The sequence below is a fragment of the Zalophus californianus genome, chromosome 2 (assembly GCF_009762305.2).
Source record: "Zalophus californianus isolate mZalCal1 chromosome 2, mZalCal1.pri.v2, whole genome shotgun sequence".
Lineage (NCBI taxonomy): Eukaryota > Metazoa > Chordata > Mammalia > Carnivora > Otariidae > Zalophus > Zalophus californianus.
This window is the reverse complement of record NC_045596.1, coordinates 34,065,866-34,091,110: the sequence shown is the minus strand read 5'-3', so window position 1 is coordinate 34,091,110 and position 25,245 is coordinate 34,065,866. Positions and strand designations below refer to the sequence as shown.

Sequence of the window (25,245 nt, the reverse complement as noted above, 5' to 3'; positions counted from 1 at the left end):
AACGCTGATGGCGGAGAACCGCGGCCACCTCTCTGACGGCGCTTGGCCGAGTCTCACCGCCACCACCATTCCCGGGGCGGGCGGGGGGAGCTGCGGTGCCGCGCTCTCTGTTCATCCGCCCGCGGCCGCGCAGCGCTCGGCAGCTGCAGCTGCCGGGTCCCGCCAGCCCGGCCTGATGGTGCAGATGGGGTCGGCCCCTGCAGATGGAGCCCTGCGCGGAGGAGATCCCGCAGTTCCCCGCCCGCTCCACCACTCAGAGTGACCTGTCCCTGTGTGAGGGCTTGAGGAAGGCTCTGAAGCAGTACAAGGCCAACCACGGGCTGAGCTCCCTGCCCCGAAGGGACAGGTGCAGACTCTGCAGATCCATGGGCCAGCCCCGCACCCATCTTCACCCCTTCACCGACAGCCGGACCATGACGTCAGAGTGTACCCATGGAGCTGGGATTGGGAGGAGGGGGTTTCGCACCCCACAGATGACAGGAGATGCAAATGTGCTGTTAAAAGACTCTGGTTTAGGGCGCCTGGGTGGCTCAGATGGTTAAGCATCTGCCTTTGGTTCAGGTCATGATCCCAGGGTCCTAGAATCGAGTCCCGCATCAGGCTCCCTGCTCGGAAGGGGGCTTGCTTCTTCCTCTCCCTCTGCTGCTCCCCCTGCTTGTGCTCTTTCGCTCTGTCAAATAAATAAATAAAATCTTAAAAAAAAAAAAAGACTTCGGTTTAGACCAAAAAAATATATATATATATTGATTGCCAACATAAGAAGGGAAAGGAAACCATCAAATGATTTAAATTGCTCAAATCCAGATATTTTGTATTAGGAGAAAACATCATCTGTACTACTTGTTCTGCTGAGACTTCTCTACTTCTTTTTGTTCATGATGATTCACACACACACACACACACACACACACACACACACACACACACACTCCTCAACTCTGTGTTAACAGTTTGTTACGTTAGTACAGTTACTCAAGGCATGTTCTGCGTGTACTGAACTCTTTGTGGCTTATCTCAGCTTGATCCTCTAAATCCTGTGGGAGATATCCTATCGTTCCCATTCTACAGGACTGCACAGGACAGCCTGACTATAGGCAATTCACAGTGGCACACTGTAGGGCTATGCCAAACCACACCTTGTTCCTCAGCCAATGCCAAGTCAACATATCTAACAGGTGAACAACTTAATGCTATTGTACCAATGAGCTAAGATCACATCATTCAAGGGACAAAGAAAGTAACTCTGCCAAATTTGTATGTCATTATTTAACAAGACAGGGTGTGTAGGAAATTGAACATGTTCCAAGTAATTTGAGGTTTAGGAAAACAAAGATGATGATTTTAAGTTCTAAAGTAGCCTTGTAATGGGGGTGCCTGCCTGGCTCAGTCCATAGAACATGGACTCTTGATCTCAGGGTCATGAGTTCAAGCCCCACATTAGGCATAGAGCTTACTTAAAAATAAATAAAATAAAATAGCCTTATAATAGAGCCAGCAGAAGACAAAAGACAAAGTTAATGAGTTCCACTGACTTCAATTATAAATTAAAGAAACTTGAGAGTAAGCTGGAATTAACCAGCAGGAGCTCACCGCAGAGTTCTAAGTCCTGAGGGAAAAAAACGCACACTTTTTTATTATGAATAATATGGTAATTTTGGAAAGTTTGGAAAATGAGAAAATAAAGTTAAAATCACTCACAATCTCAATACCTAGAGAGAGGGGCAGACCCATGTCTTTGAGAAATTGCAGATTTCACAAGGACACACAGCCAGGGTGTTGAACAGGGTCATGGAAGTGTGGGACCCTAACGCTTAAACTTCATTTGCTTAAAGTTGGGTCCATCTATGCCCAGCAATAATCAATGTTGTGGGCTCCTAGAGCCAGTCTGCTTGGGTTTGAATCTAGGCAACATCATTTCCTACCAAATAACCTTCAGCCAGCTGCTTAAGCTTTGCTGTGCCTTAGTGTTCTATTTGCAATATGGGGATAATACCAATCTCAGATGATGACAGTTTAATTAAGAACATGGTTAAAAACTTAAGCTATTATGGTCTTTTCTAAACACATACGTATACATGTTTATAAAACTCACTCATTTTCACGCAAACATATTTTTCCATGTTTTGGGGTCTTTCAGAAGACCAAGTATTATACTTAATGTGTAACCTAAAGATTCCTCAATTGGACATTTTGGGTGTTTAAAAGAGAGATGCTTAGGGGCCTCTGGGTGGCTCAGTTGGTGAAGCATCTGACTCTTGATCTCAGCTCACGTCTTGATTTCTGGGTCATGAGTTCAAGCCCTGCTCTGGGTTCCATGCTGGGCACGGAGCCTACTTTAAAAAAAGTGGGGAAGATGCTTAACATCAGGTGGTTTTGCCTGTTGAAAGCACAAGAGTCACCTTCAAGGCCAAAGGCTGATAACATTTTTAAGGAATAAGCCAACTGGATGTAGATCTTTTGTCAAATCGAAGACGTCAATTAAGAGGGCTTGTTGGGAAACAGATGCATACTGCCTTCAGATGGAAGACAAAGTCAGTGGTACCTCTTGGAGTTGTACATGGCTGAGGCCTCAGGGAGAGCAGTGGGGAAGTAGTTGGTACTAGATGGAACCTTCTAGAGGCCCTTTCCTGACACCTTCACTCTTGCATCTAGGTTAACATGAAATGATGAAGATGTGGAAGAGGGTAATTCCTTTGCCCAAAATTATTGAGAGGCAAAAGTGGAGGTCAAAGACAAGTTTGGTAAATCCTGAAGCCTGTTCATACGTCTAGCTACCTTTAGGTAGTGAGTCCAGTCTAAGCCCGGTTTCCTTGTGAATAGCTGTGAGGCCTTGGGCATGTAACCAAACCCCCGTGCTGGCGTAAAACTGAATTATCTCTGTACCTCCAGGGGTGCGTTAGCTATTGCATAACTTTTCATGGTGTGGCATGCTAAGGCATGTTAGTTTGGGAGCATTTTAATAAATATGTTTCTCATACATGAAGTATAAAGGCTTAGAGCTACAATGAGTGGTAGAATTTGAATTTCTGAGGCCATAAGTAGTGTATCTATTTTTACGCTCCTAGAAATGGGAAGGAGCCTAGCTTTGTTTCCTTTCCCCTAAGTCCTTCTTCAAAGTGTTGTGTAGAAGTCACACACCAAGTTAGAATTGAAAATACAGGGCGCCTGGGTGGCTCAGTTGGTTAAGCGACTGCCTTCGGCTCAGGTCATGATCCTGGAGTCCCGGGATCGAGTCCCACATCGGGCTCCCTGCTCAGCAGGGAGTCTGCTTCTCCCTCTGACCCTCTTCCCTCTCGTGCTTTCTATCTCTCATTCTCTCTCTCAAATAAATAAATAAAATCTTAAAAAAAAAAATTGAAAATACATCTCTCTGGCTTCAACTCTAAGCAATTAGAATAACCTGAACCACTGTTTTTTTACATTAAAAGAACATCAATAGTAGTGATCACTTTCCTCCTAGGAACCAAAATATCCTTCACTTGGAAGGTGGATTCATAACCTTAGTCTAATTATGAGAAAAACACGGGACACAGCCCAGTAGACGGGCATCACGTAAAATACTTGTCCAGTACCCCTCAAAACTGTCAAGTCCTCAAAAACAAAATCTGAGAACTGATCACAGCCAAGGGAGCCTAATGAAACATGACAACTAAATGTAAAATGGTGTCCTGGATGGGCTCCTGGAACAGAAAAAGGGCATTAGGTCAAAACTTGAGGGAATCTTAAGAAGCTGTGGATGGGAGTTAACAGTAATATCAAGATTGGTTCATTACAACAAATATTTTATATTAATGTAAGCTGTTACTAATGTAAGCTGTTAATAGGCAAAACGGAGGAATATATGGTAACTCTGTAAGAGCTTCTCAATCTTCTGTAAATCTAAAAGTTCATCTAAAGTGAAGTCTATTTAAAAATTTTTTAAGTCTACAAGTATACACAATAATATGAATGTATAGAAAGGGGCACCAGGCTGGCTCAGTCGGTAGAGCATGTGACTCTTGATCTCGGGGTTGTGACTTCGAGGCCCAAGTTGGGTGTGGAGATTACTGAAAATCTTTAGGATGAATGAATGAATCAACCAATGAATCAGTGAATAGAAAAAAGTCTGGAGACACTGAACCAATACTATTTTTACAGTAATTTGCCTACCTGTGCCCTAGGAGTTGCTTCTATGGAAGACATAACCATAGAGCACTGGAGGGAAAGATAGAAGAGAAAGTGGAAACCAGTTGAGGCTCATCTCTTAATCAGCAGAAAAGTTTTATTTCTTTTAAGGACAATTAAACCACATCCAAGGCCTTAACTTACAGACGCAAACCAAAGTAGTAGCCATTTAAAGCATTAGCTATTGAGGTACAATACATACATGGGGGGGAGGGGAATGCTTCGCCATCTGAAGCTTATACCAAACTGCTCGATCGACAGCTGAGCTGTGCTAGTGCTTGGGTGTGGCCAAGGGGAAGAGTGTATCTGCAGAACCAAAGGAGAACAGTCGTGTTCCACAAGTACTGAAGCATTTTGGACTGCACTGGTGAGGGTGGGTTTCACGTATAAGGGAAAGGGGTGGGAAAAGGCTACATGCCCCTCAGGGCATTAGGCTGCCTTGCAGAGGGCCACAGCAGAAAAGCGGACCTCCCCTTGCTCACGCTCGGTGAATTCTCTGCAGACCTTGGCGGCATCCTGAAAGGAGAAAGGCCATTCATATCCAAACAGCAGCGGCTCAAAAGGAAGTTCCAACAGGAAAATTAACGGTAAGGCGCAGAGGTCACCCTGATCAACTTCAAACCTCCCATTAAACTTGTAAACCAGGGCTGGCTTCAGACCAAAAATAAATAAATAAAAAATTAAAAAAAAAAAATCAGGTGTTGGGCAAGACAAGAACTCATGCACAGACTTGACTTTAGAAGCTTTGATTTCTTTATGACTTTCACCAAGTGCTCTGGGCTTCCTCCACCTTGTGACTACTACTCCTACATTAGGAGTGCACTTTTCCTCAAATAGCAACAAGGTAAAAAATAGATCCTCTCTCCCATATGGGGGCCTAAGAGAAAAGTTCCCCTAACTCAAGAAATTCCAAGTAAACACAAATTCCTTTCAAGTAAACATTTTATCGAACAGCCTTAAATACCTGGTGTTCCAGGTGTTAATGACTTATTGATGGTGGAATGACATGTGTTACTAGTCCTAAGACCCAGATTACAAAGATTGGTAATAGAAAATTGATCCCAAATTCTAGGGTTTAAACGCCTTGGCATAGTGAATATCAATCACTGCTTCATCTGTGAAAAGTCTAGTGGAAAGAGAGCTCCACAAACCATATGAAATATAAGACCTTTAAGAGGACAGAACAGTCATGACGCATCAGCTCCCAAGGTCTAAAAACCATCGACTCCATGAGTTGGCCCTTTAAAGGCATCCGCCACATCCAGTTTTGCTCCTGCTTTAGAACCAATCCAGAGGGGATTTTAGATTGACATCTACATATTTCATTCTCGATCAGAATTATTATACTGCTATTCCAGACCTTTCCTGTAGGACCCACAGGGATAACTACTATTAAAGGTGTATCTATAAAGAGAATAGTCATTCATCTCCTACAGACCATGAGCAGTGACCTCAGAATTCATGGGTTAAGTTTATGTCATTTCTTACCAGTTTAGCCACAATTTACTATATAGTTCAGACAACCTAATACAGCTTCAACCACATACAACCAGCCTTAGGATAAGAATTTTCACTAATTAAGATGCTGGTTTATATTACATTTAAGTGAGATTCTAATTAGTTTTTATTGTTTTTTTTAAAACAGGGTCTTACCTTCCCCACACCTCATAAATTCTACTCAAGTAACAGGTTTTGGTATCCTACGTGGGATACATTTTTATGGTATTAGCAGTGTTCAATAGGAAAGTACAGAGCTTTATTAGAAGGACCAGTCTTTCCCCAAATGGGTCATCACCAGAAGTTCTGCGTCTTACTCTCTCCCCTAAGTAAATTCTACCTTTGCAAATCCCCCTCAATCCTGCTTTTCTACATCTATTTCTCATTCCACATTACTACTCCCATATGACCCTTGTATATCCGAGAATTAGCTCTAACTGATCTCAGGTGTGTGTGACAGCAGGCTAGAGAAAGTGACCCTCCCTTCTTCTGTGGCATAATTTGGTCCACCAGCACCTTGAGGTCATGAGGTTTAGGACATTCCAAAGCCAGGTCTATCACCCAGGAAGGTAGTACTGAACAGCGGCTAGGATTGCCCAGATTTGAACCACGGTTTTGCCATTTAAGTCATTGACCCTGAGCATCACTTACCCCCTTGTACCTCAGTTTCCTCACCTGTAAAATGTGGACTAATACCCACCTCAGGGCCTCATTAAAAGCATCCTCTAAAAGCTAGAAGTCACTTAGAATAGCATCTAGCACAGGGGTCAGCAAACGATAGCCTGCTGCCTATCTTTATGAATAAAGTTGCAGTAGAATACGGCCACGTATTCACTTAGACACGGTCTCAGAATGGAACACAAGCATACCTCACTGTATCGCACTGCGCCTTACTGCACTTCTCAGAGACTGCCATCTTTAGAAATGCAAAGTTTGTAGCAACCCTACATCAAGCGCGTCTACCAGCATCTTTTTTCAATAGCATTTATGTTTCTTGTGTCACATTTTGGTGATTCTTGCAGCATTTCAAACTTTTTTTATTGCATTTGTTATGGTGATCTGAGATTGGTGATATTTGATGTCACTATCATAATTGTTTTAGGGTGCTACAATCCACATGCATACCAGAGAGCGACCTTATGATCAATAAACGTTGTGTGTGTTCTCACTGCTCCCGTGACCAGCTTTTCCCCCATGTCTCTTGCCCCTCAGGCCTCCCTGTTCTGAAACAATATTGAAATTAGGCCAATAACCCTACAATGGCCTCTAATGTGTTCAAATGAAGAGTCTCACATCTCTCACTTTAAATCCAAAGCTAGAGATGATTAAGCTTAGTGAGGAAGACATGTTGAAAGTTGAGAGAGGCTAAAAGCTAGGACTCTTGTGCCAAACAGCAAGTTGTGAATGCAAAGGAAGTTCTGGAAGGAAATTAAAAGTGCTACCCCTGTGACCACATGAATGGTAAGAAAGCAGAACAGCCTTATTCCTGGTATGGAGAAAGTTTTCAGTGGTCTGGATAGAAAATCAAACCAGCCACAACATTCCCCTAAGCCAAAGCCTAATCCAGAGAAAGGCCCTCTAACTCTCCAATTCTGTGAAGGCTGAGAGAGGTGAGGAAGCTGCAGAAAAGTCTGAAGCTAGCAGAGGTTGGTCCAAGTTTAAGGAAAGAAGCTGTCTCCACAGCATCAAAGTGCAAGGTGAAGCAGCAAGTGATGGAGAATCTGCAGCACATTATCCAGAAGATTAGCTAAGATCATTAATGAAAGTGGCTACACTGAACAACAGACTTCCCATGTGGATGATCTAGGATTCTATTGGAAGATGATACCATGTTAGGACTTTCATAGCTAGAGAGAAGTCAATGGTTGGGTTCAAGTTCAAAACTTCAAAGAACAGGCTCTCTTATTATGGGCTAATGCAGCTAGTGATTTTAAGTTGAAGCCAATGCCCACTTACCATTTTGAAAATCCTAGGGCCCTTAAGAAGTACACTACATCTACTCTGCTTGTGCTCTATAAATGGAAAAACAAAACCCGGATGACAGTACCTCTGTTTACAACATGGTTTACTGAATATTTTAAGCCCACTCTTGAGACCTATTGCTCAGAAAAAAAGATTTCTTTCAAAATACGATTGCTCATTGACAGTGCACCTAGTCACACAGTTCTGATGGAGATGGACAAGATTAATGCTGTTTTCATGCCTACTAAATAACATCTACTCTGCAGCCCCATGAATCAAGGCATCATTTCAACTTGCAAGTCTTTTTAAGAAATACATTTCGTAAGGCTATAGCTGCCATAGTGAGTGATTCCTCTGATGGAGCTGGGTAAACTGAAAATCTGCTGGGAAGGATTCACCATTCTAGAGGTCATTAAGAACATTCCTGATTCATGGGAAGAGATCAAATATCAACCTGAACAGAAGTTTGGAAGACGTGAATTCCAACCCTCATGGGACTCTTGAGAGGTTCAAGACTGAGTGAAACAAGCACCTGCAAGTGTGGTGGAAAGAGCAAGAGAACTAGAATGAGAAGTAGAACGTGAAGGTGGGGCTGAATTGCTGCCACCTCACGAGAAAACTTGAATGGATGAGGTGCTGTTTCTCGTGATGAGCAAACAAAGTGGTTTAAGATGGGATCTACTCGTGGTGAAGATGCTGTGAAGATTGTTGAAATGACAACAAAGACTTTTGGGGCTAGAATATGACATAAACTAAGCTGATAAAGCAGCGGCAGGGTTTGAGAGGATTGACTCCAATTTTAAGAAGTTCTACTGTGGGGCGCCTGGGTGGCTCAGCTGGTTAAGCATCTGCCTTCGGCTCAGGTCATGATCCCAGGGTCCTGGGATCGAGCCCCGCATCGGGCTCCCTGCTCGGCGGGAAGCCTGCTTCTCCCTCTCCCACTCCCCCTGCTTGTGTTCCCTCTCTCACTGTCTCTCTGTCAAATAAATAAATAAAAATCTTAAAAAAAAAAAAAAAGTTCTACTGCGGGTAAAATTCTTTATCAAAAGCATCATATACTACAGGGAAAACATTCGTGAAAGGGAGAGTCCATGGATGCAGCAAACTTCACTGATGGCTTATTTTAAGAAATTGCCACAGCCACCCCAACCTTCAGCAACCACCACCCGATCAGTCGGCAGCCATCAACATCGAGGCAAGACCTCCACCAGCAGAAACTTTACAACTCAGAAAGCTCAGATGATGGTAGGCATTTTTTTTAGAAATGAAGTATTTAAAATATGTACACTGTTCTTTTAGACAGAATGTTATTGTACACTTAACAGACTACAACAGAGTATAAGCAGAACTTTTATATGCACCAGGAACTAAAAATTTCATTTAACTCACTTCATTGCAATATTCCCTTTATTGCAATGGTCTGGAACTGAACCCACAACATCCCTGAGGTATGCCTGTCCTTGCAACAGAGCCAAATGCCACACAAAGCCTGAAATATTTTCTACCTGACTCTTTACAGAAAGTTTTCCAGCCCTTCATCTGCACACAGCAAGCACTCAAAAAAGATTAGTTATTACTACAAATGAAGTACTTACACCTTAACAGCATTTTTTCTTATCACAATTAAGCAACTCCCTTTATAACAGTAAATTGATTCAATTCTAGAGACTTGTTTTTAGGGGGAAGGGGCCCCAGGTAGTCTATCAGTCCTTGTCCAGAATTAAGAGGTCTCTGGAATCCTTTACAGTAGGACAGTGATCCTAGATCTTAAAAGTTCTTATCGAGGCAGGTTTTGAATCTGCTCCTCTTGTCCTCTAACAGTGGCCCGAAAGAGAAGAAAAAACTGAAGTCGATGGCCTAACTGGAATCCCTAGTACACCAGCTGTAAAACAGACCCTAATCCAGCAATGCGACAGGGATTAAGAAAAGCTCAGGTTGGGTCCCTTGAGTGGTTAGCTGTGATGTAATCTGACAAGAGGACAATGGTCACCTTAATCCCAAAAGGAAGTAAAGCAATGGCTTGCAGGCTAATTCTAACCCTGGACTAAAGTCAGCACACGATACAGATCAGTCAGGGCTGCTCTGGAGGATCCTGTTTAAGACCATTTGCTAGAAAATACGGTAGACAGAATTACTAAAATAGGGGAGCCTGGGTGGCTCAGTCGTTAAGGGTCTGCCTTCGGCTCAGGTCATGATCTCAGGGTCCTGGGATCGAGCCCCTGCATCGGGCTCCCTGCTCCACGGGAAGCCTGCTTCTCCCTCTCCCCCCGCTTGTGTTCCCTCTCTATCTGTCAAATAAATAAAAATTTAAAAATCTTTAAAAAAAAAAAGAATTACTAAAATAATCTTTAAGCCCTAAAGACTGCTATTAACCCAGACAATGGGGTGCTGGCTGCCCTGAAGAAGTATTAGCACCTGGGACAAAATGGCCAAAGAAAGGTGGGCCTCAGTGGAAGACGGGTTCCAAAGATTACCTGCAGCAAGGAGTCCTCTGAACTGGTGCCATGGTTTACCGGGAAAGGCATTCGTCCATCTGGAACAGAGAAGCCAGGCAGCTCAACTTTCTCTGCAGATTTTCTGGCTGCGGTGCTTACCCAGCCTAAAGAGAAGTTTTCCATCTCCCAAATACCACTGCCACTCCCACAGAGGAAGGCTGGTCAGAAGCAATCGGCTGGAAAGGAAGTTCGAATGCTCCTGGATACCCACCCGGGGCAATTCTAATCCTCAAAAGCAACAGGACCACACAAGCCCAATGTGGTCACCCTAACAGAAAGGCTTGGGCCACATCTCCTGGGAAGGGTCCTGGAGCAAAAGGCAGACGCAGCCTCTGAGGTACCGGGAAGGTGGAGCCAAGAAGGGATCTTTTGGATCTCACTGCCCCTTAATGACTGCTGACTGGCCCCAAGTCCCCTTTGCTCTTGTCTGCTTATAGATGGTTCTTGAGGCAACATGGCTGCAAGTCTTCATTAATACAAAGGGGATGACTTTTACCAGATGTCTAATCTTTCTTGCTGGCATACACCGGCTAAGAGAAATTACCCCCCAACATGTCCAAATTCTTTCTATGCAAACAAGATCACATTGAGGCATTTATCTTTTTCCAAAAGTATTCCTTGTCAGGATGCTGCTGGAGATCCTACAGTGGTAATGCTGTAATGGAAGGTGGAAAGAGAAAACCTGAACACGGATGCCTTGGAACTGGCACGGATCTCTTTGCCGGTTTGGGACTAAAACCATTCTTTCTGCAGGTCACTGCCTGATGGGTGGTGGAAGTGCTCTGTATGATAAAGGGTTAAGTGCCCCATTGAGAATACCTCATTGTTCTGGCTTTGTGAACAAAGATACACTAAGTGCCACAAAGTCACACACCGATACCATAAGAGGAATTTCATCTGAAGGAATGCCTGAAACTATATGGGGTTCCAAAAATGGAGTGAAACCTACCAAGTTCATAGAGATGGCCATCCACGTTGTTAAACAGAATAAAATGAAAATTCACTTTGTCATCTACCTGAGGAGAGTCAAGAAATATTTTTGAAGATGAGTTTTGATTGTACTATATACTGCATTAAAAATTTTTTCCTTCACCTTTACTGAGAGATAAATGACATAATAGTGTATAAGTTCAAAATGTAGAACACGCTGATTTAATACACATATTTTGCAATATGATTTTAAGAGCAGAACTTAATTTATTAAAAATAAATTGTCACTCTTTAAGTATAATGCACTGGAACTGACTTGCTTATGTATTATTTTAAATTAGTATAGCTAACACTTATGTATTTACTATACACTAGACAATATTATAAGACTATTATAAGACCTTAATCTATTAAGATAAATATAGTAACTATCAGAAAGCTATGACTTTTTCCTGAGGAGGAAATTCAGGCTTAGGAAGGATTAAGTATCGCACCCAAGGTCAAGACTAGAAAGTGCTAGGGCCAACGGTAGTTATAAAGGCACAGATACAGACTTAAATCTAATGAACTGTTGACTGAAGGACTGTGTTCAGATTAACGATATATTTAAGCCTTCTAGAAACTGTCAGTCCTTGCTGGTAATACTCTCTCCAACAGTCTGTGGGAGGAGTATGTGAAATGCTCAGTTGCCAGGCGGGGGATATTCCTCTCAGAATCGTTTGGATCTAAACAAAATACTGTTTGAATTTACTCAAAACTATGTTTACTGCCAATTAGATTTCTGAAGAGCCATTTCAATGAATAGGTCTGGTCAAAGCATGATTCTGGTAGAGTTTTCTGGGCTTAATTGGTCTTAAATGGCCTTGGGTGGAAAGTCTGCTGTATTCAGGTAAGAGGTTCCTGTATGTATTCCAGGGGAGACACAGAGCCGCCTGGGCAGACTGGCTCTGATCTGTAATTGCATTTACCCGACATTGGCCTTCCTGTGCCACGGCATCATGGGCTGCCTGAATCGCCTGCAGACAAGAGAGAATAATGAGCACAAAAACCTCTGTAGTCATTTAAAACTGCCACTCTGGAAGTTCTTTTCCTACCTCGTTCTTTTCAAAGCATTTTGCTCGGTCTTCAGGGGACAGCTTCTCCGTTTCAGAAAGAAACTGTTTCAGGACTGACCCATCCTCTTAAAAAACAAAAAAAATACATTAGTAAAGACAGAATAGTGCAAATGGGGGCACATTTACAGCATACTGAGGCTGTTACACAGCCAGCCACGTTCGGTGACTCAAGTCTCTACTATGGCCCTGGAGGGGGTAGATGAGCTGTCCCTTCTTCCTCAGCCTCTTTCCAACCAGTCCCTTCTCCCTGCATTCAAGCCGATGAACTCTCCGCTCCTCCAGAGGGCGCCAAGCCCTCTCCTGCAGCTCTTCCCAGCCATCCGGACCCTTTTCCCTCCCACCTCACACTCAACCTCTCAAATCCCCATCACCTTCCTTATGGTGCTTATGCATTTGGAACATGTATTTGTGAGATCTGTCTTGCTATAAAGGCAGGGACTGTCTTGTCTATTGCTAGTTGGATTTTTGTTTTTGTTTTTCTTAAGATTTATTTAAGTAATCTCCATGCCCAACAGGGGACTTGAACTCACGAGCCAGAGATCAAGAGTTGCACGCTCTACAGACTGAGCCAGCCAGGCACCCTTCTAATTGCTATTATCTATAGCAACTGGCTACACACAATCCTACACGGTGCAATGACATTCTAGTCTAATAATGGGTTCTCAAACCAAGATTTTTTACTTCAGGGTAGAAAATGCAATCTTAGTAGTACGGATATCCAGACAGACATTAACTTAAGGATCTTGAGAAGAAACGTAAAGCGCCTAGTAGTCTGGCCCAGAGACAAATGACCAGCTGACAGTTTGGTATAAGCATTTTGTCACTGCTCAATGTGGCTAAGTCTAGGAGACGCTGAAGACATGGCTAGAGCAAGAGCGGTTTGTATTTCAAAGACCGCATTCCAAATTCCAGCTCTAAACGCAAACAAATTAGTTAAGTAAAGACCACTTAAAATTTGGAAGGAATCCTCTTCATTTTACAGGGAGGGCTAGGACTCTCATTACTTTCCTGTGGCACGATCATGACCATGGCTACAAGAGTTCTCATAGCTTCTGCTGACCTCCCAAACACAGGACTCTGAAGTGAGACTTACTGCAGAAGAAATAAGAGGATCAAGCTATACCTCCTTAATATGCCAAATCAATATCTGATAAATTGAGTTCTAGAACATTTGGATCTTTATGGCCAGACAAGCCCCCCCGCCTTTTTTTAAGATTTTTATTTATTTGACAGAGAGACAGCGAGAGAGGGAACACAAGCAGGGGGAGTGGCAGAGGGAGAAGCAGACTTCCCACCGAGCAGGGAGCCCGACGCGGGGCTCAATCCCAGGACTCCGGGATCATGACCTGAGCCGAAGGCAGCCACCCAGGCGCCCTCCGCCTTTTTTTTTTTTTTAATTTCGGAAGTATACCAGCAGCAGTCTTGGCCACACTTACCTTGCTTAAAAACGAAACAAAACAAAAAAACCGTATCTGACCTGCTCCAAGCAACACCGTGGACAGTATTAGCTGAAATTATTCAACTCTTAGCCACCCCCATCCATTGTCTAAATCAGGAGTTGGCAAACTACTGTGCCTATTTTTGTATTATTGGAACACAGCCACGTCCACTGGTTTACATCTTGCCTGGGGCTGCTTTTAAACTGCAAAGACACAGACCCACCGGCCTTCAAAACCCTAAAAGATTTACTCTCACCTTTCAAGAAAGTTTGTTGACCCTTGGCCTCTAGCACACATTATGCCATGTATTTTAACATATTTTCGTGCTGTTCATTGTGCTTCTGACAAGCCTAAGGGCTGAGACTCCTTTCTTCCATATCCTCCATAGCATTCACTGGAAATGAGCTAAGACCCCAGACCTTTGTTCGCAGCTGGATCCTTTCAAGGTTTCAAGCTATGTTTCCCTGCGGGAACCTTCACGGTATCTTCGTCTGGCTGCTCTAGGCTACTTTGGATCTCCTGTTGCTTAAAAGACCCAGAACCATTAGAGACAGGTCCTAAGTGGTGATATTTTACGGTTTATCATTATCTAGAATTCTTCCGAACTGTCGAGACTTGAACAAGAGTACGTGAAAATCACACAGTGCTGTGTACCACTGGAAAAGCACATGCAGAGAAGTAGTACAGAACTACCTCTCTCTCCCTCTTCCTTCCAGGTGGAAGAAGCTAGACCGTGTTTCTTAGAAAATGAGTTTCCTTTCCTCAAAAGAAAATCAATCATTAATTTGCCTACTGATTACATCCAGGTAAGTAGGTTTCAAAAAAATATAAGGCGATGACTTTGCTGAATAGATCCCTGGGGGTTTGGGGATGACAAGTTATGGTTAACTAGAGGTCAACGAGAGGACTGCCCTCAAAATCCACTTACCAAACTCCAGTTTGTCTCGGTTATTGGCCACTGCATGGATAAGCCCGATGGTCCCACAGGAGTTGCCAATGGTCTGCTTCATGAAGTACACCTTAGGACTGACTTCTTGTCCCTTCAGCTCTTCAATCTGTTTTTTCCTGAAGTTCTCATGCTGTGAATATAAAGCATTTTTTGTATCTCAAATGAAAATGCAAAGCCGTAACAGATGGCAGCTCAGTGAGTTCTACCACCTAAATGGAAACACAAGTGGGGTGTGTGACCAGGAGCCTTGGTTCTAGGTGTTGGCCAGCACCCAGAGAATTGCCTGTCTGCCTCCCACACCCACGCCAGCCCGTAAGGTTCTGAGAGGTTCTGAGACTCCACCCTGATGCTGCAGTGCAGTCATGGCCTTGGATGTTGCCCAAGGATTTGTCTAGACACCACTGCAACCTTTTAGCTTGAAAATGCATGGTGTCCCGTTTATTTTTTGTGTCCTTAAACACCACCACCAACTGTATTTCACACAGGACCCCAATCAAGCTTTGGTCAATTTAACATCCTAATAAACACCAGCCAGTCTATATCCCAGTATTCTTTAAAGTTCTACTGTGTCCAAGTATACTTCTTTTCAATAACAAATACAAAACAAAACTTAGCTGCTGAAAGGAACAATTTTAAGAAATTATTCCCTCACTTTTTTTTGGAAGGAAAGACAATTGATCTAGGGTTCTGGGCTGTGATTCCACAAAATCTTCTCATCCTACAAGAGAAAGATGTGACACTTGCCTGTCCTTGTCAACAATACATTTTGAGGACAGATTAACAATGGGGAGAGGGGGAGTCATAAGGGATCAGTAAATGAATGAGACTAGAGAGAGTTTTCCTCAAAGAATCCATCTGCTCTTTGTACAGTAATTTAGTGGGCTTGTCTGGACCTTTCACTAATGAATTTTAGACCTTCAAGATAGGACCTCTCAGTTAAAGCACGGTACCAATGCCACAGAAACACTAACGTCTTCGTAACTAGTATAATTGGACAGAACATCAGAAGTACGTTTCCTTTGTTTTTGTTGTTGCTGGGGTTTGTTTTTTTTTAAGATTTTAAGTAATCTACATCCAACGTGGGGCTCGAACTTACAACCCTGAGATAAAGAGTTGCACACTTCACCCAATGAGCCAGCCAGGTGCCCCTAGAAGCTTATTTGTAATTCCAGTAGCCTTGCATTACTATACACATAACTGATGTTTAAGCCTGGTCTGTGATGCCAACAGATGAGTAAGATCTCCTACCCCACAAGACCAGCTAATTCTAACATCAAAGATCTACCACATCTTTGAGTTACTATTCGTGGGCTCTTAAGGATTTTCACTTTTCTGTGTGTGTTTTTTTTCTAATGCGATAGGACCACTCTTTAGTTGTTTGAGCTCTTGCGTGGAAATACTTCTGCAAATATTTCATTACCATTTAAAATGTTTCAGAACTGGTCCAGTTAGTGGGCGGCTGGGTGGCTCAGTCGGTTAAGCGTCTGCCTTCTGCTGGGATCTCAGGGTCCTGGCATGGAGCCCCAAATCAGGCTCCTTGCTCAGCAGGGAGTCTGCTTCTCCCTCCCTCTGCCCCTTCCCACTGCTTGTGCGCACACTCGTGCTCACTCTATGTTCTCCCTCACTCTCAAATAAAAAAATCTTAAAAAAAAAAAAGAACTGGTCCAGTTAAGATTTCTTAACACTCTTAGACAAAATCAGGTGCTTTCTAAATTAACATCAGCTTATTTGGAAGTCAACATATAATCCTCAACTTTTCTTTGAATTTGCTTCAGTGTTTAGCCTAATTGATGTTTTGCGTCACAGACTAGGTGCTCAATAAATCTAAAAGCCCCAGCTAGAGCTAAAGGACTAAGCATCCAGATCACTCAAATCAGAACGTTCTTCAACAAGCACAGCTTGATCCAGTGAAAAGCAAGCCGTGGGCTTTTGAAAGACAAACACGATACACCACTGCCTCCCAGAGGCCTTGCCTGGGAGTGCTGCTCAAAACCTCCTAGTCATCATGGATCCTCTAACGAGAGAGCTCCGGCAGAGGCTCCAACGAGAGAGAGCAGACTGTTTGATTCGGTTAACAGGGAAGCTAATTTGACTTGCAATTATTCGGCAGCTCCGGTTTACCTAAGCAAAGGCTTTGGCACTAAAAAAAACATGTCAGTGGGATTATCCTAATAGCTTTAATAAGGGTTTTTAACTCACAATATCAAGCCCACTTCCTAGGAGGAATGCCTGCAACTTCCCATAGAGCTTAATAATTTATGCTGAGGATGCTTCTAGAACACCCAGCCCCAGCATGGTGCTTCGGTTAAAGCTTCCAGTGTTTGGAATGATGCCCCAAAGGCTATTGCCCCAGGTTTTGTTAATGCAGATTTCACCACTCCCAAATCAGGGGTCAAGTGACAGCGATAGGAGATAAGACAATGCCATGCCAGTTAGTGGGATTTCATACATCGCAAGACAACAATTACCCCAGCTACCTTTTTATATCTGATGCTCAGTCTTTGAGGTACATACATCCATGCACACTTGTAGGAGGAAGACCATCTAAAGGGAAATATGAAAAGGTGTTTCTAAAACTGCTTTAATGCCCACCTATTTCACTTAGCTACAAGGTCAGAGAGGAAAGACAAGAGAGGGGGAAGGAGGTCCCCACACACAAATGATTAAGCTTTTTTTATAAAAAAGCACATCGGAGAGGCTAAAAACCAAGTGTGCATGTTGTAGGGTGTGCAGGGTGGGAAGAGACCCAAATCCACCAAAGACCCAGGAGTGGAGATGGAGCATTAGAGAACCTATTGTTTTGCTGTGGCTTAGGCAAGCCCGCCCCTCCTCCCCATTTTACTGCAAGGTGGGAGGGAGTCTGAGAATCAAACAATAAACTGACAGGTCACAGCCCTTTTAAAGGGAAACAACTAGCCATTCCTTGGGGTGGAAGGCTCTCAAAAGCGTAGGTTCAGGCGAACTCATGAATAGGATGAATTCCTTCTCTGGATAATGGAGAGGATGGAACGGAGATGCTGCTGCTTCTCCTTGAAATTCACGTCAATGCGGGATGGACGAGCGAGGAGCCAGTAAATTCTCTAACCACCCATGAGTAGGTGCCATGAAAGGGCGGGCTTCTCACCCCATCCCCCGCAGGAGGGGGGCAGTTTTGCAGGCACAGGAGGGGCGCCCGGTCCGGGAGGGGAGCGGAGGAGAGGGAAGCCGGGAGTCCCCACGGTCCTCCGCGCCTCACTCGGGTGCGGCGCACACCACCCCGGGCCCACGCACCCCGGGCCCCACGCCCTACCTGGGCCGTGAGGGGAAACAGCAGCAGCAGCGCGCAGGCAGGCGCGGGCACCGAGCCCAGAGCCTCCTCCTCCAGCCCCAGGACGTCCGCGAAGCGCCACTGGCCGGCCACCCCCAACCGGGTCAGCACCTACGGAGAGGAAAGACAGCGGCCAGGGGCGCCGAGACCCCGCGAGTGGCGGGCGCTGGCCGGAGGGCGGGGCCGGCCCGGCGCCCTCAGTGCCCCCACCCCAGCCTGGGAGGAGTCGCGGCCCGCCCCGCCCCCCACCCACCGCCGGCGCAATGACACAGCACAAAGCGCGGCCCCCACGTGGCTCCCGCGAAGCCCGCGCCACGCCCTCGGGAGCTGGGCCCGCACCAGCTTCTGGGCACAGCCCCCTCCTCCCTCCCACCTCTAACGGTTCCGCAGAGCCACCCCCCGACCCCGATGCCGCGGCACAGGGAGGGCGCCCGGGAGCGCGCAGGACGCCGCTGGGTCCCTGCGAGACAACCGGAGCTGATGCGCGCCTCCGCCTCGGCGCTCGGGGGTAAGGGGACAGAGGCAGTGCGAGACGCCACTCACTTTGTTCAGCATCTGAAAGGCAAATGCAAAGAAAAAATACAAAAATAAAGCCGGTCATCGAGGCAGCTATCTGGCGAGCGCTGACCCTCAGCTCTGCGCTCCCCGGGCAACGGTGCACCTGACGCTCACCTCGGGATTAATCTCCATCGGTTTGAGCTGCATCTTCGCGGAGCGCAGGAGGACCCAGTATCAAGAGAAGAGGAAAAACAGCAAAAGGAGCCGCCCAGGCTGCCGCTATAAAGCGCCGGCCTGACGCACTTTAGGTGCCTGCGCAGGGGGAGCGGGGGCAAAACCAAGCGACGGGGAAACGGTCAGTCGCAGCCAAATGGGCACAAACCCCCCCCATGCGCCGCGCCGAATGGTACGGCCGGGCCCCCAAACCTTGCAGTCTCACTTGCTGGTGAGATAATCTGGTGGTTGTGGGGGTGGGTTTTGTTGGTGGGTGTTCCTTGAGCGTATGGAGCAGTCCTTTAGATGGAGTCTAATTTTTTGCGAACTTTCCGGAAACCTACCCTTCTTACCATCCCAATTATCGGAGAGCTCAGGGTTTCTGAAGCTTTGAGAAAAAGCCCAAATTCAACAGGTATATATTTAGTATGAATATAATTATCTGTCTCCCAAATCTTGCCGCAGTTTGCATTTGACCTTAAGACAATTCATCCTCTATGCTAAGTCAGATCAGTACCGAGGTTCGTTTTTAATTGACTGCCTAGGATAAACGGTATTGCATTAGTAATGCTGATGTAATGTGACTCCCGGGGAAGAATTGGTTGGTCATGGGGAAGCTATAGGAACCTGGCGGATGTGACCATAATATAAGAGAGGAGGCAGGCGGTCGGAGACTTTAGGACACAGATTCAAGGAAAAGAAAGGTACGATTTCGAGACGAGAGGATTTAAAAGAAAACGCATTTTTAAAAGAATGGGAGGCTTTGAAAAATAAAATTCTGAGTTCACAGTGGAATATTCACAGTGAAGGAGAAAGAGAATGGCAACTAAAGGAACGACTGTTCTGTAATGAGCTCAGGTGGGGCTTGTATTTCCTACTAGCATATGCAAAAGATGGAAAGAAAAAGCATATGCGGAAGAATGAATAAAAAGAGGGACAAAAATCTGTAAGAATAGTGTCAGGAGAGCTAAACCTGAGAATGAAATGGGGCTTACAGAAACGCTAAGGAAGCAAAAAGGTTGTTGGTGTTTTAATATGCTCATAACGAGATAATGATAATGGTGAAAGAATAGACCTACTGTTTAGGGGTCCCAGGTTAATAGATGGCAGAAAGAAGAGAGGGAATCTACATTTTTTTTTTTTTGGAGTTATTACCTCCACAGTGGATCAGTGGGCAGATCTTTTGCCTGTCATCTCCATAATCCGTAGAGGAGCCAATGAAAAAACTCTTACTAGTTCAACTTTACAGATTAGAATTCGTGGCTTAGAGAAGTTAATTTGCTTATGATCGCAAAAAAAAAAAAAAATGAAACAGAAGTAAAGCCTAGTAAGTTGGGCACTAAGATCCCATTCTCTCTCCAAGTTAACATTCCATTCCACTTCTGTCTTCTCCCATTTTTACCATTAGAAAATTGACCTTCACCCAGAAAAATGAGAGAGAAATATTAGGAAGAAGAATCTAATGGATGAATTTTATGATCTGTAAACAATGCCTCAACAAGTTGTTTAAAAAAAGAAGAAGAAGAAGAAGAAGGAAGAAGAAGAAGAAGAAGACGACGACGACGACGACTTGAAAGTGAATAGTTCACCTGGCTATGCTGAATGAATTCTTGCCTTTAAACAGAGACGAATTGCATCCCAGTTAACTTTATTTATTCAACAAATACTGATTAAGTATCTACTGTGTGATGGGCACTGAACTTAGAATTGGGGATATAAAGGTAAACACAGTAGTAAATAAACACGAAACTTCCCTCATGGAGATTTTAATCAGTAATAAGAGTGATGTGAAAGCAAGTAGAGCTCAGGAGCACCTTATCTTGTGTGAAGAATCAGGAAGGCTTCCTGTAGGAAGTGACATTTAAGATAAGGGCTGATGGACAGGGAGAAGTTACCATGTGACAGTTATTACCAAAATAAATAGTAAAAATGGTCATGAAAACACTAGAGAAATCTCTGTGAAAGGCATCTATTCACTCACGTAATAAATATATATATATCAAGGGCCTACTGTGTGCCAGGAAGCATCAGAGCAATGAATAAACTCCCTGCTTACAAGGAGATGCCAGATACTGGACCAAAACAAACCTTACCTGATCTTTAGAAAGGCGGGGAGGGGTGTATTGTTGAAACTGCAGGCCAGGAGATTTGATGTCAGTCTTTAGCAAAATTCTAGGAGCCTTAGGAAAATAGAATGGCTGCATTTAGAACAAGTTATGCCAGCCAGCACTTCTCTCCTTTTCTTTTGGAGTCACTGGGTAGAAGAACAGGCAAAACATTCCCCATTGTATTCTTCATGCTGCCTGGGTTGGCATCAATTGATATCATAGTTGGGGTGGTTTTATAACTTACTTAGTTATTCTACCTTAAAAAAAAAGTGCTGTTGAATGGAGTCATTTCAACCTACAGCCACCTGGCAAATGTTTTAACCCTTGTTTGTGTGGTTTTATTGGAGCAGAGATAGAGTGCATGCATGCAAGCAAGAATAAGTAATCTGAAAGGCAGAATTATGAGATTTAGAAAAATGAATTAAAAATAAAGATGAAATTTAATAGAGATTTTGGTGATGATTGTACACTCCTATGAATATACAAAAAACTTTAATTTTTTTTTTTAAGATTTTTAAAATTTATTTGACAGAGACAGTGAGAGAGGCAACACAAGCAGGGGGAGTGGGAGAGGGAGAAGCAGGCCTCCCGCTGAGCAGGGAGCCCGCTGTGGGGCTCGGTCCCAGGACCCCGGGATCAAGACCTGAGCCGAAGGCAGACGCTCAATGACTGAGCCACCCAGGTGCCCCCGAATATATCAAAAAACTTTAAATGGGTGAATGTATCTCAATAAAGGTGTCAAAAACTCTGTAGGGATATGTGTGAAGCTCTACATGCCAATTATCATAGTACAATTGAACTTTATATTCATTTTTTCCTTTTTTTATTTTCCAGAGTCTATAGTTACAAAAGTATGTAACCATACATTACCACACAAAAAAGCATTTTAAAAAAATCAGTTAAACACATAGGATAAACATGGAGTAGAACTGTTAGAGGGGGAGAAACAAAATCAATGAATGAATAAGTCGTCTTTCATAAAGATGCCATTTCTGATTCACCAGCAGCAGGATTTTTTTTATCATAAGTGTTATTTTTCTAGCAATAATGAAGATTTGGGATGAACCCTTTAAAAACTACCTTCTGATAATTCTGATGACTAATAAAACAGAAACTCAATTATCCTTGGCAGGTCAGTTTTGCAGTGTTATGGGAGTCAATCCTGAAGGCTCAGCCCCAAGTTTAGTCCTCCAGCACTTGCAGTGGTTTTGTAAGCACCAAATTCCCTCTATTAAATCCCTTTCTATTTAAAATGCCTAGGGGGCACCTGGGTGGCTCAGTCGGTTAAGCGGCTGCCTTCGGCTCAGGTCATAATCCCAGGGTCCTGGGATCGAGCCCCGCATCGGGCTCCCTGCTCGGCAGGGAGCCTGCTTCTCCCTGTCCCTCTGCCTGCCTCTCTGCCTACTTGTTCTCTCTCCGTATCTCTCTGCCAAACAAAACAAAACAAAACAAAAAAAAACCTTTAAAATGCCTAGAGTAGAGGCGCCTGGGTGGCTCAGTCGGTTAAACATCTGCCTTCAGCCCAGGTCATGATCCCAGGGTCCTGGGATCAAGCCGCATGTCGGGCTCCCTGCTCAGTGGGGAGTCTGCTTCTCCCTCGCCCTCTGACCCTACCCCCTACTCATGCTCTCTCTCTCTCTCAAATGAATAAATAAAAAATCTTTAAAAAAAATAAAATACCTAGAGTAGTCTGGGACTCCTGTATTAGCATACTGCATGTAAATCACAAAAATGTAGTAATTTGTTTTAATACCCATCAGAGAAATTGTATGTTCTTGTATGTGTATATAATTAGAATATCGTGTTTGTGATTTTACCCATGTTAAACCTTTGGGCAAGTCTAACATATACTAATCAAATTGTATCATTGGTCTAAAGATACGGCAAAAATCACAGGGGTCATTCACAAATCTCAATGATAGAAAAACTCTGCTCTAAGGACCTAAGAGTTTTGCTAGTTGAAGGGGTAGGGTATACAATGTATTTATGAAGGCAGGATATCGCACTGAAGCAATACTTCCCAAATATTCTGAAGTGTGAGTATTTCTATAGAAGTTACCCAAGGAGGGACATGAGGAAGGAAGGAAAACTAGCCTTTTTTGTTATGCAAAGGACATTGTATTTGTCATCCTCATTGACTCCTCCTCCCAATTCTCCAATATCCATATGTCTATGTTGATTTTACAGATAAGTAAACTGAGGCCTCAAGAGAAGCTGTTTAACCTGCTAAAGTTCACATAGCTACTAAGTGTCTGAGTCTGGGTTTCAACCCAACTTCATTTGATTTCAAAACTTGTGCATGTTCAACTCTTCTGCCTGCTTCCATCTATGGCCCAGCCCTAGGACCTTAGTCATTACCACTAGAAATAAGGATGAAGCTCAGCCACTGAGAAGAGCTGAAATGATTTCTGCCATGTCCAGGGCCAGAGCAGGTCACCCAACCCTCTGATAAGCATTGCTTACTTTGAGGTCTAAGAGTCTAGTTTGAATTTATAATTAGCATGACATTAATAATTGACAGAGTACTTCTCAACATTTTTAAACTTACTTGACAATTCCTCTGTCAATAATATGTCCCCAGAAGTAAGTTCTGACATTCAGAGATTTTTAAGTTAAAAATAACACCAAAAAAGATGACACGTAATGCAAAGAAACTACCCCACTTAGTTCCCATGGCGAAGTCAATTTCCCTCCTGTTTTCCTAAAAGCAGTTCATTTACTGGGTTGTCAGAAGTATATCGGAAGGAAGAAAGATAAATGTGAAGGAGGAGAATACATATTCTCATTGACTTATACCTTACATGTATTCATATATTCACTCAACAAATGTTTTTTGAGTGTGTACTATGTGCTGGACACTATACTAGGCTTCCCTGGGTTGGGAGTGGGGTTAGCAGATGACAGACACAGGCATAAACCGTGTTTCCTAACTTTTTAAGATAAATCATCAATTTAAAGCTGCTTTTCAAGGGGGTAGGAGGGGGACCCAGTGCACCACATGTATTTATCAATTGTAAGGCATTTTCCTTTAAAAGATGTTTAAACATGGAAAACGTGTGCATCTTAGAAACAGGGAAATGATCTTTTGTATCAAGCTCTTCACATTAAATTCCCGGTCAGTTTGCACTCAGAGAAATGAGGATTTCATGAACTCTAAGATTTCTCTTAGTCCAGCATACTAAGGACCTTGAGCAGCAGAAAATAAAAGATACGTAGACCAAATAATATAAAAGTTTGGGTTAAGTCCCCTTTCATCTCTAGTTCCTTTGCCATTAGGCCTTTTTAATGTCACTAGGATACAATAAACAAGATTGATCAGTTAAAATCAGCTTCTGAAGTGTCCTTCAGACGCATTTGTTATCTGTTTCCTTTTACCAGGAGATTAATATATGAAGAATATGATAAGCAGAAAAAATGTAAGTCTATAAATATACCAGGAAGAAATGTTTTCTTGAGAACACTGCTGAGTCTTAACCTAACGAAGCATTTTTTTTTTTTTCCAGAATCCTTAGAGTGAACAAATCAATATATAGATGTCTAGTGTCTTGGTCTTACTTGGACATTTAGCTTCAATGGCCTAAGGATATGAAGCAATAAAAAAAGAACATCTGAACAAGTCAAATTGGAAAAATAACCAAAAACCCTCAACCCCAAACTGTAAGAGACTCTTAATCATAGGAAACAAACTGAAGGTTGCTGGAGGGGAGGGGTTGGGGGGATGGGGTAACTGAGTGATGGACATTAAGGAGGGCACGTGATATAATGAGCACTGGGTATTATATAAGAGTGATGAATCATAGAACTGTACTTCTGAAACCAATACTACATTATATGTTAATTAATTGAATTTTTTTTAAAAAGTTAAAAAAAAAAACCCTCAACCCATAAGTCCCTTAAGAAATTTATAGTTTCATTTCTCCACATACTCCTCCCAGTACTTGGCCATTTATGTGGCCAACTCTGCTGGATTCCCATCCGGAATTTATTCTCTTCCTCCTTCCTAACTGGCTGCTCACTGTTCTAACCCCAGCTCCACTATGCTTTCTCAGACCCCAGCTCAAATCTATTTTCTTTTGTGGGGGAGCGATGGGAGAGGAGAAGAAAGGAGGACTGTCCTTGAAGATCTTTGTTGACTCTTGGGAGACCAGCAGTATATCAAAAAGTGTGTCCTATGCAGTGTATTAGTAGACATTCAGTGGAAGAGCCCCTCAGAGCAGGAGGTCAGCCATAATGCCAGAAGCAGATACCCTGTTTGTTTCTTTTTCTCAGCTGTGAAACTTTCCGCAACAGCCCCTACTGCTTGAAAACTGCTCTTGTGAAAACTGAGAACTGAGCCTTAAGGGGACTCCGATCACCTAAGGAGAGTGGGAAGCACATTATAGGTCAAGAAGGAAAAAAAGAAATCCACATTGTATCTCAAAAAGGACAAATCATGGGGTGCCTGGGTGGCTCAGTCTGTTAAGTATCTGATCTTGATTTTGACTCAGGTCATGATCTCAGGGTTGTGAGATCCAGTTCGGCATCTGGCTCTGGTAGGGTGTGGAGCCTGCTTAGGATTCTCTCTCTCC

The 25,245-nt window shown here is 43.6% G+C and overlaps 2 protein-coding genes across 7 annotated transcripts; one reads left to right on the top strand and one right to left on the bottom strand.

Annotated features, from left to right (window-relative positions):
- Positions 1-4,229: 4,229 nt before the first annotated feature.
- UCHL1 (ubiquitin C-terminal hydrolase L1) lies at positions 4,230-18,674 on the bottom strand. Its single transcript, XM_027598830.1, has 9 exons — positions 18,531-18,674; positions 18,402-18,413; positions 17,841-17,969; positions 14,531-14,681; positions 12,143-12,228; positions 12,017-12,064; positions 11,068-11,134; positions 10,098-10,156; positions 4,230-4,680 (listed from the first exon to the last, which is right to left on the bottom strand). The coding sequence occupies exons 1-9, from the start codon at positions 18,561-18,563 to the stop codon at positions 4,594-4,596; spliced, it is 672 nt and encodes a 223-aa protein (XP_027454631.1). The 5' UTR covers positions 18,564-18,674; the 3' UTR covers positions 4,230-4,593.
- Positions 17,988-24,342, top strand: LOC113924701 (translation initiation factor IF-2-like). 6 transcript variants are annotated; one of them, XR_003520772.2, is made up of 3 exons: positions 18,571-18,711; positions 19,978-20,290; positions 24,181-24,342. XR_003520772.2 is itself a non-coding variant. In XM_027598831.1 (2 exons), the coding sequence occupies exons 1-2, from the start codon at positions 18,122-18,124 to the stop codon at positions 24,242-24,244; spliced, it is 309 nt and encodes a 102-aa protein (XP_027454632.1). In that variant the 5' UTR covers positions 17,988-18,121; the 3' UTR covers positions 24,245-24,342. The 6 variants fall into 6 exon arrangements, 1 of the variants encoding a protein (XP_027454632.1); XR_003520775.1 differs by lacking the exons at positions 18,571-18,711; positions 24,181-24,342 and adding an exon at positions 17,988-18,366 and having other exon boundaries at positions 19,978-21,234; XM_027598831.1 differs by lacking the exons at positions 18,571-18,711; positions 19,978-20,290 and adding an exon at positions 17,988-18,366.
- The last annotated feature ends 903 nt before the right edge of the window (positions 24,343-25,245 follow it).

What these genes read in the sequence shown, in the direction of transcription:
- LOC113924701 (XM_027598831.1), top strand. Translation starts at nt 18,122, where the DNA reads ATGACACAGCACAAAGCGCGGCCCCCACGTGGCTCCCGCGAAGCCCGC. An exon ending in CTCCGCCTCGGCGCTCGGGG is followed by an intron (nt 18,367 to 24,180) that starts GTAAGGGGACAG and finishes TTTTTTTTCCAG; the next exon opens with AATCCTTAGAGTGAACAAAT.
- UCHL1 (XM_027598830.1), bottom strand. Translation starts at nt 18,563, where the DNA reads ATGCAGCTCAAACCGATGGAGATTAATCCCGAG. An exon ending in AATGCTTTGAAAAGAACGAG is followed by an intron (nt 12,065 to 12,142) that starts GTAGGAAAAGAA and finishes TCTTGTCTGCAG; the next exon opens with GCGATTCAGGCAGCCCATGA. An exon ending in CACAGGAAGGCCAATGTCGG is followed by an intron (nt 11,135 to 12,016) that starts GTAAATGCAATT and finishes GACTCTCCTCAG; the next exon opens with GTAGATGACAAAGTGAATTT.